The sequence below is a fragment of the Gallinula chloropus genome (assembly GCF_964237585.1).
Source record: "Gallinula chloropus genome assembly, chromosome: 1".
In the NCBI taxonomy this organism is placed as follows: Eukaryota; Metazoa; Chordata; class Aves; order Gruiformes; family Rallidae; genus Gallinula; species Gallinula chloropus.
The window spans coordinates 99,475,777-99,497,006 of record NC_140085.1 but is presented as its reverse complement, the minus strand read 5'-3'; the positions used below and the strand labels follow the sequence as shown (position 1 = coordinate 99,497,006).

At 40.9% G+C, this 21,230-nt stretch overlaps 1 protein-coding gene across 1 annotated transcript; it reads right to left on the bottom strand.

Moving 5' to 3' along the window:
* Positions 1 to 1,654: 1,654 nt before the first annotated feature.
* Positions 1,655 to 20,277, bottom strand: ARL6 (ARF like GTPase 6). The gene is made up of 8 exons (XM_084271723.1): positions 20,229 to 20,277; positions 17,430 to 17,580; positions 14,668 to 14,729; positions 12,928 to 12,996; positions 9,948 to 10,042; positions 6,127 to 6,256; positions 4,589 to 4,644; positions 1,655 to 1,930 (listed from the first exon to the last, which is right to left on the bottom strand). The coding sequence occupies exons 2-8, from the start codon at positions 17,550 to 17,552 to the stop codon at positions 1,905 to 1,907; spliced, it is 561 nt and encodes a 186-aa protein (XP_084127849.1). The 5' UTR covers positions 17,553 to 17,580; positions 20,229 to 20,277; the 3' UTR covers positions 1,655 to 1,904.
* Between the last annotated feature and the right edge of the window lie 953 nt (positions 20,278 to 21,230).

Sequence of the window (21,230 nt, the reverse complement as noted above, 5' to 3'; positions counted from 1 at the left end):
AAAAAAGCTTACTAACCACATCAGAAAGTAAAAAGTAGAGGACAATAGGGTACTTCCCTCAGAGTTGCTGGTGGAAGAACAAAGCAATAATTTCAAACAGCTTCCCGTGATACAATGGCAACCCATAAAATAAGCACAGTACTCTGTAGTCCAACATAAACAAAAATAATCAGAAAGCCATCAAGGTCCAGATTGTTCAAGAAAGTCAAATGCAGACAGATATTATGTAAGAACTTGAGATGTTTGGTAGGAAAAAAAGCCAACATAAAATTAAAATTTTCCTTTAAATAAACCTTGCAAGTGAACCAAAATAATAATGTAATTCTTATACTTAACAAAAGATGTTTCTAACAAGTATTGTTTTTGTTACTGTATTATCCACTACAAAGTAAACCGGAAAGTTGTGCCCTGCAATTCAGAGTTAGAAAAATGTCTCAGAATTATATACAGTTTTTCTTCCTCGTATTTGATTTTATATAGATATTTAGATTCAGGGTTGACAGGAAGCCAAAGGTGCCACAGACACACATGAAGGACAAATACTTTAATGACAAACTGAACTGTCAAAATTATTGCATCCTGTAAGAAAGTTTCCTTACAGTAAGACTTACAGGTCCCTTTGCTTCAAATACTCCTCTAACAAGGGAGCCCTAGAATGCATGCTTACTGAACGTTTGAGTTTTTTCTATGCTAGTAGGGAGCTGGGGAAAAAGCAGCTTTTGCAAGACCTTTATGTTACATCTCCCACAGGCATCAGCTAATCATTCAGTTAAATACAGTCTTCAGTATAGCCAGTGCCAGTCTGCTTGTTTCTTGGACACGAGAGGAAGGATTAAAGGGTAAGAGGTTGCATGACAAAAATAAAGTTCTTAGCATTGGCTTGATTTGTTACCTATGATAAATCTTTGAAGACAGAAAAATTATTAAAAATTTTTCTTGAAAATAAAATAGTTTATGTACAACAGAAGCACAAGACATTTCCTATCAATGATCTAGTAAACTAGCAAACTGTCCCTTAACTGTGTTTCCAAAACAAAGCCTTCAGCCATATGCTCCTTAAATATCTGGAAGAGTGTAACAAATATGTGCAATTAAAAGAAAAGCTTGGCAAAAGAGATGCCATTTCATTACAGTATGCAGTGCTATTTCCAATAGAAAATGGTCAAATTCCAAATTAAACTAACAGAAAAACAAAAATGTCTATGGTGTAAAGACCATCAATGAACATATTTAAGAAAGCAAACCATGAGGTGATGTCTATTTGAAGTTTTATTGATGGGAATGCAAATATAACTGCAACATATCACAAGTACAGTTCATCACATGTCATTACAAGCAGTTCTTAAAAACATCTGCAATCATCTATAACAAATACACTGAATCTTTGTGTCTTAAATAAAAACATTCCTCTAGAAGCCTATTACAGTCAGTTACTAAAAACCCAACATCAAACTTCACAATAGAAAAAGTTGCAGAGACATTTAAAAATGGGCACCTAACATCAGTAGGTATCTCATGCAGCTTGATTTCAAGAACTGAGTATTCTTTCTCAGGAAAAGAATTACTCCCATTTGGTCGAAAGTTGTCCCCCCAAAAAAACAGAGGGGCATTTCCTGATGTCTAATTATCACCTAAAACTCAAATGAATGCAGATGTTTATGGTTAACACAACCTTTTTTTTCTTAAAATATGCTCTCCAGTCACAAGATTCAATGTAATTTGCATACCTGAGGTGCTATATTATCTACATTCAGTTTTTCTGGAAGCGATACTAAAAGAAAACAAGTCAACACAGTATCTTTTAGCTGAACTGTTCATTTTCTTTAAGTCGTTCTTCCTTCCCAAGGACCTCACACACCCGCTGACAGAGCCTGTGAAAGAACGCCATGCCTCTTATTTCTCTCTCATGTCTTCAGTGCTTGGATCTGATCTGTTAATAAAAAGAAACAGCTGGTCTTAACACAAGATGAATTATTCCTGTATTTTGCCTTTTGAGAAACGTAACACAATATTCTCCAGGCTACTGAACTACACCCATTGATGTTCTGGTGTAGTTAGAAGAATGGGGGACAAAATAGAGTTTTCTCAATTTGCTTTCATCCAGTTCTGAAATTCCTCCACAGACAAGTTGTTTCTCCCAAATGTTGCTAATTATCAGGAAGATTTTTCCACACAATTCAATTTTTATCTTTTTCCAGGTAACTTTGATGAGAGTAAGGCCTGGAAGTTTATTTTATGATGCATGCATTTCAATTCCTTGTACACATTTCAGCTTCCACACAGCTGAATGTGAATTAACTCCCCAACAGGGAAGGATTTACAATTTGGTTTCAAATAACTTGCATGAAAGTGTCTTTTCTCTCAGTAGCCACATTCCACCATGCTGCTGCCTGACTGCCACTTCTCAATTCACTTCAAACACTTCCTTGGTTAGCATAAATGCACTGCATCCTCATTACAAAGTGTGGAAATCAGCACAATTTCCCCCACTAATAGGGAACATGAGCTGGTTATAAACTGTTGTGAAATGGGTTAGTTTGACCCTCCCAATGATGTGTTGTTGCAATAGTAACCCCATCACAAAATAGGGAAACAGCAAACTCAGCCTTCACTAGGGGAAAAATAAGTGGCAAAGCCTTCTGCCTTGGCCACCCAAATCTGTGAACTACCTGTAAGGGGGTCTACAAAAGGTTACTAAGGAAAGCACGTCAAGGCTGTCAACAAGGAGCACTGTGCATTCGTTAACCAACCAGGTGTTGCTTCCTCCATGGAATTGTTATGGCATCCACAGGCTGTGACTTAGGGACCATTATGAATAACTTGAGTTGTTCTAAATATTTCTGTCTAGCATTCTAGGAATGAGGAGTAGAATCGTAGGAGAACTATGTTCTTGAAACATCAAAGCCTTCATCCCTTAAAAGTGTAACTGCCAACTACAGGTGCTTAGGCAACAATACAGGTTAAGCCCAACTCCTCTTAAATTTTGGGAACATTGAGCCAGGCAGTCAAAAGAAATTATTTTAGATAAAGTCCATCCATGAAGAATTTCAGCTCAGAAAAGTCAAGAAGTTTAACAGTCCATGTTAAGTGAATAACCATCAAGAGCTATGTGACAGCAGAAGCACCTGCTTATTCTGCTTAAAAATCTATACATGAAACTTAAATATTTTGGCAGAAAATACTTAGGCAAGCATTCCAGACCCTTTTAAGAAGCTTGAACTCACATGCAAAACCATTGACTCAAAATTTGGAGTGAAACTTAGGCAGGTCCTCTAAGATAAGCAGAGACCTTGAAAATCGCAGGAAAATATGACAAAGTCAGAAAAATGCCTGAAATTAGGGGAAAAAAAAAGTGGTTTGGAATCAACCTCTCTTAGCAGGATACAGCTGTGAAGGAAACTCACTAGTAAGATGCTGGTCCCCCACCACAGAACTCATTTATATGGTGGAGGATGCATCCCTTTCCTTCTGTAGGGCAGTAAAATACACTTGTAAAGACTATTTTTGGCTACCAGCCCCTCCCCTGAAAATGTGACCAAATGCTTTTGTACTGCTTGATAACGGAGTAAAACAACCCATCTATTCCTAATTAGCAGGAAAGATTCCAAGTGGAAAGGACAGCCTGGTACCCACAGAGAGGTGGAGACAGGTCACATGAGGCACAAAGCCGGATGTCATTTCGCTGTGTTGGGAAGGGGATGAGTGCGGTGGCGCTGACTCCGGAGCACCGCTGACATCTGGCGGCTGCCACGGCACGGAACACGCCGGTGCAGGGAAACCGCCTTGCACAAGGGTTCGGGTTATACTACGCTACTCAATACGCTCACAATGCACGCAACGCAATCGCGGGAGCCAAAATTACAGCGAGCCTACCGAAACAACACCACGCTTCACTACTCTATACATCCAGCAGTACGCGGGAGGAGAAGAGAGACCAGACCCGTACCAACATCCAACAGAAAGAACATACAGCATCCATGCCAAGTTTGTAATGAAGAATTCATATGTAATACAGCATCTGAGCTGGATCTGGTATTCTCTATGTATTTATGAGTCTCTGCATATGCTATGATCGTTGTAGTGTAAGCTGTTCTTATTTTGTCTCTAAGGAACTGAAGTTGAATAATCAAAACTAGCATATTTGTCTGTGTACTTTGCTTATTTTTCCAGCCTGTTGATTCACCATTTCCCTGGTGAATTAATTCCCTATGTTTACATAACATTAAGTTATGTAAAACTGGGACAGGACAGTAGGAATAAGTCAAAGATCAAACTGAACTGCTCCAAGAATAAACTCAAGTGTGAGCACACCCTGTATTAGAATTGTTTACATGAAAGCATTACACTGTTTGCAGAAGTATGCATTTCTATTTCATAGTTCACACTTTTGTCAGAGAAACTGATGTGAACTTTAGCATACATAAAGGAGGTAGACGAAAGGCGAACATGAAAGAGAGCATCAGTACTCACTGTGTAATTTGATCTGACAGCAAAAGTGGACAGAAAGAAAAAGGGAATAAAGAAAAAAACTTAAAAAATGAGAGTTTAACAAAATGAAAATAGAGTAAGAGAATTACATATGATATACCTTGGAGCCAATCTACACCTTCTTGTAATCCTTCTCCCTTAAGAGCATCACTGGCACTGAAACAAACAAATCAAATTACAAAAACATTGTAAAACTCCAGTTTTAGTAGTCTTATCACTATACTTGATGCTACTTTGCATTTCTGTCAGTTACAACTAAACTTTAGGTAAGTTTTGTTCACAGGGAGAAGGCTGCTTCTCAGATGATATATTCCAGAGTACCTTCCCTACATGGAAATGCTGTCAAGACGTGATCTATTTAAATTCCAGTTTCAAGGCAGAAGAATTGTCCCTAGAACATGAGGGGTTCTGGAACTGCTCCTACACAAGACTGCCACGTCAACTGCTGCACCTCCACTTAGATAACTCCCTCTTCAGACTATGCTATAAAAAAATGTTTACTGCCTACAACAACAGCAATGAAGCTGCACCTTTCCTTCTCCCAAGCAGCTCCTATACAGAGCGAGGATGATGAAGTACTGGAGGAAGAAAGCATAGCATGTACACACTTCATTGTAAAAGCAGCCCTGGGGCTGTCTGTTAATATATATTAATACTAAGCTACACCGTGGGCAGTATAAAGCTACCTTTTGAATCACAAGGGGGTTTACTGTTTAAAAGGCCCCTCATTCTACATTTGATGAAAACTAGCACAGCAGTGACTCTGGACTGCTACTGTGGTTGATATAAAATTACTTTCCAAGTAGCCTGGGATTTCATCAGTGTAATTTCTGAGACAAAAAGCAGTGACCTTAAAACAACACCCCCTTAATAAAGTTTAAATATGAGTCTAAATGGGTCTAAAACGAAAATTCTAGTTTTCAGCAGCATTTAGCTGCTATTTTTATTTATAGTTTCTGAGGACTTATATTAAGATAAATATCTTCTAAACACCACCAGATAAAAGGAGAGCTTTGTTTCCTTGTGATCACTGGCACAACATACTTTATGTTTATATGAAATCTTACATCCTTCTGCATGAAAAGTCACTAGCTCCTACAACAAAAAAAAACCCCAAACATTACATGGTACGAAGAGTATGGCATCCCTCTGAATTCACCCGAGAACAGCTTACTAAATGGCCTTTCAACAGTACTTTAGTAAAACATCTGCAGAGCAGGGCAAAAAAACCAACCCTAACTCTAAATGTTTTATTGTTGATATTCTGAAACCTGCAAGACAAACTAGCAGCAGCCTTCTGATAGCAGGTCTCTGTTATCTCTTCCCAGCAAAAAATAAAAGCAGCTGTTCTTCTGGTAAGAACACTGCTTTCCCATTTCAGTGGAAATTCTCCATTTCTTTATCTGGGTAAATGTTCTATTGTGAAAATTTTCAAGACCCAGTCTGCATGAATGCATTGTGACCTTTCAACAAGTTGCATAGCAAGTACTGTAATGTTAGTACTGTTTCCACACACGGCAGCACAACATTTTACCTGGTTGATTTAATTTACGTTATTTAATTCTGAGTGGCATGACAGAGCTAAGGTAGGAATGTACAAAGCAATATCAACCAAAGGTTAGAAAAAGGGAAGTTTACCAGATGTGCCAGGGCTTGTCTTTGATGTTTTCTAAGGACAGTAACTGGGATACTTTGACTGATGATATTGCATCCCTGAGGTCCATCTTGTTAGCAAAGAAGAGAATAGGCAGTCGACGGTGCTTAATATCTAGGCACGAGCGGAAACAGAACTATCATGATATTGTGCAACACACATCAATCTCTACAAGCAAAAAGCTACAAACAATACAGGAAGAGGTTTTGCTCACCTGTAACTGCACTTCTCTGGAGGTTGTATCCTACCCAGATGCACACTGTTGGGTCACATGGCCTCTGATGCACGCTTCAAGAATGCTCACAAGCTTTCTTTCTGGCAGGCTTTGGGATCTTCCACCCCCCTCTCCCCCTACCTTATACATACATTTAAAGCTGCAGGTATAGATTGCTGGTGAAGCTGTGGCACAGGAGATGAAACGACTGCCTACAGATGATTATTTACTACAGAGCTCCACTTAGTGAGCAAAACGATCAGAAAAGTGATTTGTGGTCATTCATAACCTCAAAACAATAGTTGCATAAGGGTAGCATGAATTATCCTTTAGCATCCTGGAGGGGATCCATAACCTTTTAAAATAAGGAAGATACACATGCTTGGACAGCCCTAATCCCACCTTTACTTGGAAGAAAGACTTATTTTCCAGAAGCTCTTCTCAGCTAGCAGTGAGAACCACAGACCAAACCAAGTACACCGGCAATTTCTGGCATACTTACACACTCAAAAGCATAAACCTCACTGATTGCCACAAAAGACCACTCAGTCATTGTAAGGAAACAAAGTATACTTCTCTTCAACCCCACAGATGTCACATTGCCAACAAAGTAACCGCACCAAGACTATCCATAACAATTTTCCACATTATTTAAACAAAGGATAAATTACAGGATTAGAGAAAGCCTACATTTGAGCCTATCAATCAGTCAATCAATCCTCGAAGGGAAAAGAACTGAAAAACTCCCCTACGATGAAAATTGCTACACAGGCTTTTTAAAGTTTTTAACAGTAAAAATAAAAGGTCCTTTCATATAGGAAATAACCTAAGTTTTTATTTAAAAACTTCAAACATAAATCAGCTGCCCTTGCTGGGGAGGGGTGAGCAGTGAGGGGAAAACAGTGAAACAAAAAACCCAACAAACAGTCAATTCTGAAATGGTTTGAACCTTCCTAATTTTGTTCTTTTCAATCCCTTCACTGAACCTTTCCACAAACTTGGTGAAGATAACGCTACCTACCCATACCCAGAGATCACGAGTGCTGACCAAAACGCTTATGATTATCACAACTAGTAAACCTGTTCGGAGCTATTTTTCCCTCTGATATCCTCTAACACAAATCAAGGCCTCAAAATACAAGCACATATCATTAAATACATACTAATGTGTCTTAAGTAAATAATACACATAATTAAATACCTGTTTTGATTGCACAGTTGAAGAGTTTTTGTGTCTCCTGATTGAAACTTCTATAATATCATTAAACTCTGATACCCACAGGTTGCAGGTTATGGATACATTAAACCCATAGAAATTAGATGACATCACATATAAAAGTAGGCCAGTTAATCAAGGAATTTTCAGTGGGGTTTTTTTAAAGCAATTAAAAGGGGCACAACCTATCCACATAGACTTATAAATGTATTTAGCAAACATCTTAAAACATGAAGTGGTGGTCACAGAAATTTATACATTATTTACTTTATGACATTGTTTCCTGCCATGTTGTTATTTCCCCACCACCGCAGCTTTTAGTTACTAATTGAAAGCTAACATTTCCTAGTTGCAAGTGTGTCTGAGTTACCACATTAAAGAAATGTAGATGCACGATATATGCAATTTCATACAAGGAACTGCAAGTTCACAGGAATTTAAGTTTATTTAGAAGCATGTGCCAGAGTTCAAGTGACCCAAGAGTCAGTATCTAAACCATGTAATCTACAGACTATCTCGGAAAATGCTGAAGAATTAAGTTTCATTTAAAAAAAAAAAAAAGTGTTAATTAAACAAGCCATTATTTGTACAGTGCATTGGCCACTTATGTAAGTAAAAATAATCTATAGTTCTGATTCACAGAACAGTGAGAGTTTGTAAAACTTCTAAGTCTATTAATGCTTTACAGTAAACATTCCCTTTCAGCTGACAACCTCAAGCAAAGTCTGGCAAGAAGAGGGAACTGTTTCTGTTTTACCAAAGGATTGCTAAACCTTAAGTAAACAGCTGAATTTAAACCACTCCAGGAGGTTCAGAAAGGCAGAAACATACATGGGGAAAAAGTTCAGTATGCGGGAAGAAAAGCAGAACAGCAATACAAATTAAAATATTGATACAGTAAACCACTTATATATTGATGTTTGTCATACATTACTACTAGAAGGATTTTTTCCCCCTCTTTGGTTCTCATGGTTGTGACCTATCAAAACCCAAATCAATACCAACTGCCCTTTCCTGGCTCTAGGGAACATACCAGGTGGCCATAGCCACTGTCTTTCAGAACTACAAGACACAAACACATACATCAGTAACTGAATAGCATTGAACTGCTAGATTAGCATTAATAACCTTAAATTAATGCCTAAATAAAAGCCCCACTTAAGCTTGCATGTCCTCAGACTTAATATTGTCAGTCTTTTGTCTTCTAATAAACCAGAAACTTGCTGCAGCAGTCTTTACCTCACACCCTTGGTCCTGTGTGGTTTCGTTTTTACCAACAGAACTACCTATTACCAGAGCAGTTAATACCTGCTTTGGCACAAAGTTCCCTGGGCTTTACATAATCCACCTGCAGCCTCTGGTTCACCTCATCCTCCCCTGTGACCCTTGCAAGAGTGTCAATTCCGTATCATGAAATGCAGGGGGCTCAGCCAACTCACACACACTCATCTACAGCACCTCTGTGGATGAACTAATTCAGACATGCAGTCTGAATGGAAAACGAAGCCATAGTGACATCATTGTCCTGATCACAAGCTATTTTTCCTGGTTAGAAATGCAGCTTCTCCTCTCTTACTCAGCCTGGTAGCCCCTCAAGTTAAGGCTCTATGAGGTTAAGAAATTACAAGACTTTTAGATTTCCAGTATGTAGTTTTATACCCTGGTTAATCAGAGCAACTACCTAAAGTGCTGGAAGTCAAGAACCAGAATCTCGTATTGCTTGCAAAAACATTCCAGTTAAGTTGGCAATAGGGAAGGGCAAAGCAGCAAAGAACTGACGGATCTCAGGCCTTAAAAAAAAGTGTAGCCTCATGTAAAAAACTAACCAAAACAACACCTGCCACCCTGATCATAAATCCTCTCATATCCTCATCCATCCCATGTATCCTTTCAGAGGCAATTGAAACTGACTGGTCTAATTATCCAACCTTATTTCTGGCTAAAGCATAATAAAAAAGAAGACAATGAAAGTGAAAAAAATATTAAAAGTTACATTAAAGTAATTTGCTATCTTCATTAAAATAATCCACACTGGGAGATTAAAAAAAAAGTATGTGTTCATTGTCACATACGGGCTTTCCAGCCTCCAGAGGGCAGAATTCTATTCTTCCTCAAAACAATACAACTTTTGATCTATATTAATTAATAAGAGACTGACCCAACTCAGCGTAGTAAACTGAAGTATAATCAGTTTGTAAAGATAAAGAGGTATAAAGACACACACCCCCCATTTTATTGCAGACTATTACTATTCTAGTATTCACGAATAGCTGAAGTATTTGCAAAGTACTCAGAATGCAGAATGTGTCCCATAAGGACTTTTCTTACGACAACATGACAAATATGGAGACAAAAGGGGAAAAAAGCCTCCTCACCTGGATGATTCAGAAGGGTGTCAAGTTCTTCTTTAGCCACAACCATTCTTAATTTGTCACTGCTATCAATGACAAAAATAATGGCTTGGCCTTCTCTGCATAACATAAAAAGAGCAAAGAGGCAAATTATAGGTTCTCTTAAACTGTGATTAAGAAAAGGCTTCAGAAGAAACACCAGAAGAGTGAACAAACCTGATTTTTTTTTTCCCCCTCTAACTTCTGTGGGTTTTAATTACAATTAACATTTGAATCCAGCCTTATTTCTGAAATTCAGTCTTTTGGGAACCTGCACAACTTTGAGACATGAAATTGTTCGCTCTGTGACTCATACAAGGTTCAGTCCACATAGAACCCTCAGAAAAGCTTGCTTTCACCACTGAGGCAGGAAAACGAACTCCAGAAACATAACCAACTGCTATTCTGACAGTGTGGTCAGACAGACAAAGAAAATCTCAAGACAGGTTTTCATAGAAATTCTGTATTTCCTACACTAATGCAAGTTTAGGGAAAGATCAGCTACCTTTTAAGAAAAAAAAACAAGCCACCTGTTATATGGTTAGGCATTATACAGATTAATTTAATTTCTACAAAAGTCTGCATAAACAGGATTTTTTTTTTTTTGAGTAGTTGGTAAAAACTCAGCTATTTCAAATCATTAAAGACTTTCTGTGGGCAACATGACTATAGTCACAACACACACGTATAAGTCTCTCTATATAAAATATTCAACTCATTATTTCAGGGTATTACTGATAATTTATGACCTGATGTTCCATTTACTGCAACTTATTTGAAAACCAAATAAAATCTGACCAATTCAGATGAGCAGCTAAACACCTATATAAAGTATTTTTAATTTAAATTTTAATTTAACATTCACTTCTTCATTTTATTTCTCTCTGAGACACCTCTGAAGACTCATTTTTCACCCCCCAGCACCACCTACTTTTATATTTTAGTATAACAGCAGAAATAACTTGACCAGCTTCGAGCTTATACAAGAAGATCCATTCTTTCCTGGTGTATAAAACTTGTAACAGCAAAAAAAGCTTTTGCATATTAGCTGAGAATATCCAAATTATCTTTACAAGCATACAGTATTTTTCTAGAGGAATCAGAGTCCTAGCATGCATTTACCACCAAAAAATAACTTTGCAAACCAGCAACAGTAATAGGGACACATCATGAGTTTACATCCATTAAGGCAAGTGGTCTTTGAGGACATCCTAGAAGATAGTTTCAAGCAAAATAAAAGAAAAAGCTTCAAGTACTCTGAAGCAACTACTTAGACACAGATCCTTGATCAGATTTGATTGCCATTTTGCAATTCTAGCAAAATTAAGTCCTGCTTAACTTTATAAACTGAACAGTATATTATTATTTGTATATTATTCTTGGAAGTTAATCTTAAGTATGTGACTACTGCGCTGGACCAGGAAGAGAGGCAGATATAAGGGCACATTTTACTGTCAAAATGACTCAAGAAACTTCCTTACTGTGAAAATGAATACAGCCATTTATGCCACACGGTTACTGCATTGAATACAACAGTAAGAAAAACTATTTGCTTATGAAGTGCTTGGCTAGCATTTTGAGAACAGCCCAAGGCCATCAGTTATTGAAATCCAGAAGATTTGGGAGAAATACATCTAACACTCTTCAACAATGAAGATCTACCTACACAAGCTTTCAAATTGCCAACATATTTTGCACAGAAAGGAGATGAAGTGTTAACCCTCAAATAAAGAATACTCTGAAGTTCTATCACATTAAATATTAATATTTAATCAGCATTATAATCTTCAGAATTTCTCTGTTCTGTTTCTCCAAGCTGTGGTTTAACTAATGTTTACCTTATTTAGATCAGTCTCAGGTGTTACAGAATAAGAATGAGACAACGTAAATGAAGATTCAAGTTTCATTAGAAGCTAGAGAAACAGAAAATGGTGCCCGTTATCAATAAGGCGATACCACCGTATTATCACATACAGCGAATATCCTGCTTGACCAAGTATTCTTAGATCTTGTTAAGTTCCTATTTACCTGGGCCTCATTTTCTGAGGTTAATTGCCCTCTTTGGGTCTTAAGTCATTCCCCTACAGAAGAACAGGAAAAATAGGAATCCTAGCTCATCTTGGTGCTTTCTTACAAGATTGGTTTTCAGTATCAGAAATAGTGCAGTCAGCAGGACTAGGGAAGCAACTTTCCCCTTGTACTCAGCACTGATGAGTCCTCACCTCAAACACTATGTTCTGTTTTGGGACCGTCTCTACAAGACAGACATTGAGGTGCTGGAACATGTCCAAAGAAAAGTGGCAAAGCTGGTGAAGGTTCTAGAGCATTAGTCTTATGAAGAGCAGCTGAGGGAACTGGGGTTGTTTAGCCTAGAGAAAAGGAGGCTGAGGGGAGACCTTATCACTCTCCACAGTGCCGTGAAAGGAGGTTGTAGTTGGGTGGGTGTTGGTCTCTTCTCCCAAGTAACAAGCAATGTGACAAGAGGAAATGGCCTCAGTTTGTGCCAGGGAAAGTTTAGATTGGTATTATGAAAGATTTCTTCAGGGAAAGCTGAAACAGGCTGCCCAGGGAAGTGGTTGAGTCACCATCCCCGGAGGCATTGAAAAGATGAATAGGTGTGGTGCTTAGGGACCTGGTTTAGTGATGGTCTTGGCACTGTTAGGTTAATGGTTGGACTTGATGATCTTACAGGTCTTTTCCAACCTAAATGATTCAACGATTCAGGTTTCAACATTTAAATGCTATGCTCCCCACTTTTTGAGTCAGCAAGAAGTCCCCAAAAGCATGTTTCATGTTTTGGAACAGAAAGAAAAGTTTTATTTCTCTAGAATGACCTTCTGCCAAAAATCAGATGTCAGTCATCTCTGAAACATTTCTAACCACTAGATATTATATTTCTGTTTCAGTAACACACAACAACCAACTAATATGAACAGCAATGCTTTAAAATAAATGTCAGGCTTACTTGTAGTAATGTTCCCAGAGGTTTCTGTATCTCCCTTGACCTGACATATCAAACACTGTGAAAGACAAACTGCAAAGAAAAGCGTGTGAGGCACAGAAACAAAGAACAAAACCCAAACTATTTTCTTTGCATCCTGACAAAAATACCAATGGCTCAACTTGAATCCTAATCAACTGAGAAAGATTCCTGAAGGAACTCTGGTTACTCCATCTGCCTTCAAACTATCCTGCCCAGTTTTGTGGTCTTGTTATAGAAATATTTCACAATACAAAAAGTGTTTGTTTATTCTCTGAATAAAAGAGCCAAGCCAATTATAAAAGTACAAAATAAGCTCCTATTCAGCCTCTCATTTTATCATTTAGTATCAAATATTGTGGATAGCATAAGTAAATGAAATTCAGGTGAGCCATGACTTTAAACCCACAGCCTGTCATAAATCCTGTCCCTAGACAGGCACCAATAATGTCCAAAGGCTTCTGTACACAAAATAAAAGTCTTTAAAAAAAAAATTGTACCTCCTGAAAAAAACATACATTCTGGTCATACCATGTTTCCCTCAGGTGCCCAAGCCAAAAAGTGTACTCTTCGCATTTTGATCTCTCCCCCAAATGCTAAACACAGCAAGTCAACTTAAAGAACATTACATGAAATTCTGATTCATTCCTGAAATGTTTACAGAGGCAATATGGACAGCTATATTAGACTTTCCTGTTTTGGGGAGCCCCAAAATGAGGTTTAGAGAAGCAAGTTCTCCAAACATCCTTTTCACTCCATACCCAGGCATCATCTCACTCTAGACTAGCTGCTCTACCATGTAGAAAGTTACTGGCAACACCTAAATAATATTTTGATTGTTACATTAATGAGATTTGGGGGTGTTTGCTTTTTAAATCAGCCTACGTGGTGTATTTGCAGGTGTTCTCTCTCCTACTACAGGATCAGAAAAAAGGAAAGCAATATAAATTGATTTACATTCTCACACAACCAAACCCCAAACCTGTCTTAAGTGCTTTGCAGAGACAGAATGTAGTTGTTGAGCCTACTTTAAAAATACAAAGCCTGATAATCCCATACATCACCTCAAGGAATAAACAATTTTCTTGTAGATCTGTCATCCAGTGGGGCACGCTGCTTGGTTTGAGGACTGAACTAAAATACACTGCAAAGGCTACAGAACAATAAAACAGTATCTCCTTGAAGTATCTTTGTCTCACAGCATTCCTTATCTAAATCTTAGCCTTCATTCAACTAATGATTTCTCCCTTCCACATTTTCCTGACCTTTGTCCCTGCCATCTTCACACTGCTAACACTGTAGCCACCATTTCTCTTTTAATGAGATTAGACTGAAATCTCTTCAGAGTCCCTCCAGTGAGAGTGCTTAACAGAGTATCAGTTATCACCTAAGCAACTGTCTCTCCTCACGTCTGTAACTGTGCCCTATTCTGAAATTCTTAACAGAAAGAAATGAGATGCTTAGACTAAACTATTGCAAAACTTTTTCTTTTTTTTTTTTTTCAAACATAGTTTTGTAGCAGAATGACTCAATATATTCTAACACTGTCATTCCTGGATCATGATTAGGGCTCCTGAGTACTACAACATTTCAGCAAATGGCTTGTCACATCATTATACCATCACAAATTATACTCAATTACCTCTTTCAGTGGAATATAACTAAGTCCAACTATTGTGTATTAATTACTACTGTGAAATGGAGAAAAATGAAAGGATCTACTACCTTGATGTCTTGAATTTCTCTATGCTGAATCCTATTGTTGGAATGATGTCCTGAGTTTGAGCCTTTAAAGGAAAGAAAGTACAAATTTTACAATCAAGTGAGAAAACGTATATATTGCAGTATACTTGAAACACAAATGCATTATAGATCTGTTTTCCCCCAAACGTTCTACAAATCCAGATACTTTACATTTTAGAAGTTTCCAGAAAATACAATAATTCAAAGTAAAGGTTTTTAGGAAATTACAGTGAACCCTATTGGCCAAGAGCGTTGAAGTTGAAGACATTTTAGACTTAGGAATGAGATTCTACCCTTGACATTACTTTGTGTGTTCACGTATGTGTGGATATTACCTGTGAAATAAATCAGAGATAGGTTAACATGGAAAGTAACAGCTACAAGTGAGATCAAAGTTTACCATATCTGTGCACTTTGGAAATCACAGTATCAACCCAAACAAGTCCGCACAATACCCCGAGGCTCTTATCTGAGAGAGGGTATACCTCTATCATGATAACTAGATCCGCCATACTCCCATCAACAGGCTGCAGGAGTCTGTTTGACACCCGGAATTACAGAGCAGAGGTTACACAGTGTTACCATACACAGTTACCATAGCTCTATTCAAGCTACCAGAGCACTGGAAGGATTCATCATTTACCACAGACGGCTGGCCAAAACATCAAGCGTTATTAATAGGTCCGCCTGATGACCAGGTTCACTGCCGAGCTAGCCAAGTAACCTATCAGCTCAGCTGGTAGAACAGAATAGCTGCTTTAAGAAGCATCCATCTTGAGCAGGGAGAAAGGTCACATTCCTTAGATTACAGTGATGTCTGAGAAAGTGACATGCAATCCTTTTACAGACTTTCTAGAGCCCCTTATTAAAAAAGCTATCTATAAGCAGTTGATTCCTTGTGTACAACTGAAGCTGGTTCTCACGCAACTTCATTATAAAACTTGCATTCCACCTTCCAAGTGATTTCATAGAATCACAGAATTGTAGGGGTTGGAAGGGACCTCGAGAGATCATCGGGTCCAACCCCCTTGCCAAAGCAGGTTCCCTAGGATATATCACTCAGATAGGCATCCATACAGGTCTTGAATATCTCCAGAGAAGGAGACTCCACCACCTCCCTGGGCAGCCAACAGTTCCTGCCAACAAAGGAAAATTTGCACAAAGTAGAAGAGGTGGGGGCTTTGTAACATTTATTTTTAATGTATTTAACAGGCCCATAAGAAAAAAACAGCAAGAAGATGGAGAAACACTTGTATTCATCAGCCAACTTCTTTAGCAAGGGGGTTGGACTAGACAATATCCAGAGGTCCCTTCCAAACCCCACCACTCTGTGCTTCTGTGATACTGTTCCTAGGGCAAAGCAGCAGTTGTCCTTAAGACGACTAGGTTGATCCAGAGCTCAAAATCATCTGTCTGTTGAACTTGCTAAAAATAAACATCTTGATGAAGTCTGATCTAAAGATATTTGTTGCACATCAGAGAATGTCATGTCTTGCAAAGACAGAACTTACACAAGTTTTATGCAAAGCTACACTCTCCTAAAGCATCACATTAAGTGAAAACATGCAGAAGTAAATTCTCAATACACAGTTCACAGTAAAACAAACAAATTCCATTTATTCTACTTACGTAATTCCCTTGGGACCCTCTCTAATAACTATTACTGTAATAAATCTTGAAGTGTGTGTTCAATTCTAGTTAGGATTCCTCTACTGGTTAAGGTATGACATTAAAACCCTGCTACAATGAGGGCCTCTGAAATGACATAAATATATACTTTCCCTGGTACAAATTGTAGCGTTTGCCCCAAAGGATTTGCAACAGATAGTAAGCAGTTCAGAGTTTTTGCTTTTAAAACTATTTAATTTTCAGTGGAAGAATAATTGCTAGGAATTCAAGAGTAGCAGACTCTTTACTGAATTACATTTTAAAACAACATCCAGTGGTACTCTTCAGAAAAAGTTCAAAGGAAATTAAAAAACCCCACAACCTGTGTCCTGCTGTAAAGAGCACAAATTGCAGTACCCCAGATGCATATAACCCAGACACATAAGCCTCTGGCTTTGAGCATGCCTACCAAAATTTATCTGTTTCTATACCATAAACATACCTAGAAACAAGGTAATCCTACTTTAAACTTTGCTCAGAACGCTAGGCACTCCAGAGGCCTGAAAAACACTTTTCACTGGATGAATGGACTGCAAGTATAAATGCCACTTATTTTGAAACCGATTCTATTCTTTAAAAAGGCTGAAGTCTCCATTAAGCATGTATCTTCTCGTTATTTCCTATTTTATATAATATACTCACTATTTCCCAGGAACATATTAAAATAAACCTGATAAATGCAGACAAGTTGTTATACAACTGTATTAATCCCAAATGTTTAACATATCATTCGTAATTGCTATCCTGTTGTAATTATTTAAGTGACTTAAGAAAACTGTTATAGAGCCTGATTTCAGCCATCATAAACCCTTCTTTATTGGGTAATCTTAGAAAACATGTGCCACATTAACAGTGGGGTTTTGTTAAATGTTTTCATAGTATGCATAGGGATACACACATTTAGTTTTAGTTATCTGAAAACTCTTAAAATACATTTGGTTTCACTGTACTAAATCAACAAGCTCTTCGCATCTTTTCCTTAATCACATACAGTATAACAGCATGCAAAACCAGTATAAACATACATCAGCTTTGCAGTAAAACCACCACCAGCAAACTAAGGGGAGGGTACTTACATTTGAAGGTTTAAGTTTATTTATGATCGTTGTTTTGCCGCTGTTGTCCAGGCCAAGGCACAAAACGTGAACCTCCTTTTTCTTCAGCCCAAGCCATCCCGCTAGCTTGTCAAACAATCCCATAGTTCTGGCTCCAATACACAAGGATCAACTGCTGTTCAGAAAAATCAGAGAAGGAAATAGCTGTTGGGAAAGTGTTACATGTACAGCGGCCCTGGCACGGTAGGTGGGCATGTGGATAAGCGGCCCTTCAACTTTTAAAAGGACAGTGCGAATAAGGCGCCATAGGCCCAGCGACACAGCAGGCTTGCTCGCTGTGCTAAGCAAACGGAGCCTAAGCCGATTACAGCGCAGAGGCCGCGATGCAAAAGTAGATTGGCCTTTTATAGCCCTGCCTATATAACGCCATGCCCTTGAGTCGCGGGGCAGCAATATCGCCAGCGTTCCGAGCGGTGCAGATGGGGGCACAACTGCAGCGGCTCCTTACCACCTTCTGCAATGCCTCCTTACCTTCCCCAAAACTAGAAGAAAAGAAAAAAAAACCCATGACATTTTACTTCAAATTATCAGTTACCATCATTTAGGTGGCAAAGCCAAATGATCTTTCTCTTCCTCAGCACCTGCCCTGCAATTTACTGAACGCTGAAGTAAATAAAATACCCTCTGTCAATTCAATTCAAACTCTAATTGTAACAGGCTTTGCTGATACAAACACGTGTAAATTAAGAACTCATTCACTACAAATAGAAACTTAATAGATCCAACAGACACCACGCCAGATGCCATAACATTCACCCACACCTCAGGTAGGTACCAAAATCCTACTCCTGAATAGACTGAAGTAGCATATTCAAAGGAGCTGACATCACATGTTCCCTTGTGGTACCTGTCTGAGAACACTTTGCAGAGGGGATAACCCTTGTCTACCCTGAATGAATCCCGCTAATAATCACTTCAGCAAACAGACAGCTGAAAAATTTGTGGCTCATTCAATAATAATTTAATAATTGCCAGAGAAATTTTGTGGAGTGGCAAAGGCTGTTTTTTCCTCTCAATAAAGCAAAACCACACAGCGCTGAACAACTCAAATTTCAATCTTAATTACCCCAAAAAGTCATGGCAGGAGGAGCAAGAAGACAAAAAACAAGTATCAGTGACAAGTATTTGGTGTCCCTTCTTCACTGTTTACAAAATGATGATTAAGTGCATTCTAACAGAAATAATTTTGAAGTCTTCACTGTCACATCAGCCATCACCTTTATTTACAGCAGGATTTTTTTAAAAAATACAGATCCTTTTTAATGCCTTAACTAGGGCATTTTTATTCAAGACTTAGTAGCAATCTACAGAGTGCCTATGTAAATTACACACAGTTGGCACCAGATTAAACAACCCTAAGGTTAGTTATAGCAATTCCCTCAAAGAGGAAAACCCATGATTTTTCTTCCAACTCTTCCTATTTTATTCCCTACACTTTTTTTTTTTTAAATATGGATACAACTCTGAAAGCAGATTAAGGCTTATGGTTTATTAGCAAATTAACCTAACAGAACCCTTCTCCAAAACACATTACTTCCTAGTCCAATCAAAAGCCTTTGAGACAGGAAGATACCCTTTAGGTACTCTTCAAATGGAACAGGAGAAAACACAAAACTTAAAAGGTAGTTCTAGGGCCTCACCTTTAACCCAACAAGCCTAAATGTGCATTCTTTGACAGCAGTTCCTAAACCACTTTAATTATAGCCATTTCTGCAAAGTCATTAAAGAACACAAGAGGGGGAGTACCCTTGACTTCTTGCCTTGCCCCTTTCTCCCATTCTCTTCCTCAGCTGTGAGGAGCTGCTGCAGTTACAAGTGGAACAAATTCCCTCCTTTTGCCAGCCCGTGTTCGCCCGCGGTGCTACTCGGCACACACGCTACACATCCCCTCGAACTATTAAAAATAGAATTTGGTCCAGGAACTCGTTATCAAACTCCACAAACCATCATCAAGAGCTGCCAGCGGGCCTGAGCCGTCAGGGATGAGCATTGACTGTAACCACCCAGGCTGCAAAGCTCCTGAGGCTGGACCGGCGGCGTAAAGCGCCCCGGAGGGGCGGTGACCGGCTCCCGGGAAGCGGAGCCAGGTGAGCCGCGGCCGCTCCTTCCGAGGGACGCCCGGGGCGGGCGCAGCCCCTCCGCGCCGGCTGCTGAGCAAAGGCATCGCGACCCGCGGCTCCCATCGGCCCACAGCGACGAGCCCGAGCGCGCCACAGGCGGAGCGGGGAGACGGGGCCTTGCAGGGGCCCCTTCCAAACCGGGCGGCACCGCCAGCCCCTTTAGTTTGACGCGGATTGCCGAGGCGCCGCGGCCGCCTGAGCCGCCCTCAGGAGGCGCTTGCGGATCGGTACCGGGTAGAACTCTAGCCGGAGCTCTGACGGGGCTTGTTTTCTGCACAACGTCCCCCAGCAGCGTCCGGGGCCCCAGCCAGGAGCTCCCTGGGCAGCCAGGAGCATCGCCGGGCTGCTCGGCGCTGCCAAGCGGACGGGGCTTCCCTTCCCACCGCCGAGCCTCCCTTCAGCCGAGACCCCCGCCGCGGCAGCCCGCGCTCCTGGCAGGGTCACCCCCGGGTGCCACGACAGCGAGCGGGAAGCACGAGTTCCCCCCGTCCCCTCCCCCGACCGGTCGGGACGGACGTCCCCGCACCGCTGGGGCAGAGCTCCCCGCCCGCGCTATCCCACAGGAGGCGGGAACCTGCCAGCACTCCAGCACCACCCCGCCACTCCGGCTCCCCCGCGCCCCACCGCCCGCCGCACACACCTCGGCCAGGCCCAGCCGCCACCAGCCGCCGTTGCCGAGGAGACGGCCGGGCCGCGCCGCCCCGCCCATCCATTCCCCGGAGAGGCCGCGCCCCGCCCGCGCCAGTCCCGCCTCTTCCGGCCAACTCGTGAGGGGGCGGCGGGGCGGGGTAGCCTCCGAGGGCGTGGCCTCTGTACAGCCCCGCGGCTCCCGGCGGGCGTGAGGGGGTGGCGGCTGCGGGGTCGTGGACGGCGTAGGCCGGAGAGCCTTGCCTCTCCCGGGGCGGCTCCACCTCGGGAGCCTCATCCTCCTCGGCAGCCTTGCGTCTTGTGCTGTGCCGGGGCGGCTGTCCCGCACACGGGCAGGCGTCACACACTGATCACAGGCTCAGCCCCCATCCCGTTCGTCACCGCTGTCCAGCGTCGCCGTAATTTTTCCCGCCCTCTGCCTTCCGTAGGAATGAAACCGTAGTGAAAAGCAACATCACCGCAAGCCCTGCCCCTCAGCCGGCGGGGTGGCGGGGTGTGACGTTCGGGGTAAATCGTCCCATCATGGAGGTGACATCAGCGTTTCGGGGACAAGCAGGCTGGGTAGTTTTTGGCAGTGTAGCGCCCACAGTCCTGTGGGACTGGCTCTAGGTCTGCTGCACAAGCCCAAGTTTACTTGGGTTTACACTTGAAATGAGCACCAAAGGTAAGCAGGGATAGGCCAAACCCCAGTCCCCTTTCTCCCACATGTCTAGATGTAGCTGCCAAAACTCTTCTCGGTTGTGTGAAGGCGAGTACTGTGACTTCTTACACTTCTGCACATAACCCACGCAGGTAAAGCGCCTCATCCTGTCTTTAACTGCAACGGTAGCTGAGCGTCCCTCACTCCCCCCCATATAAAAGATGGGTCAGACACTGCTCCCCATCTTCTCCACGCAATGACCTGCGCGCTGTCTCTCACAGCCCGGCACTGCAAACCAATGGCTGGAGCAACTCGGCCCCCTCACTGCAATCGGGGATTTCTGCGAGTCCAGAT

Coding starts and splice junctions, on each gene's coding strand:
- ARL6 (XM_084271723.1), bottom strand. CDS start 17,552: ATGGGATTGTTTGACAAGCTAGCGGGATGGCTTGGGCTGAAGAAAAAG. Junction 10,043..12,927: donor CTCTGGGAACATTACTACAA/GTAAGCCTGACA, acceptor TATGTTATGCAG/AGAAGGCCAAGCCATTATTT. Junction 4,645..6,126: donor GACAAGCCCTGGCACATCTG/GTAAACTTCCCT, acceptor TGTTTGTTTCAG/TGCCAGTGATGCTCTTAAGG.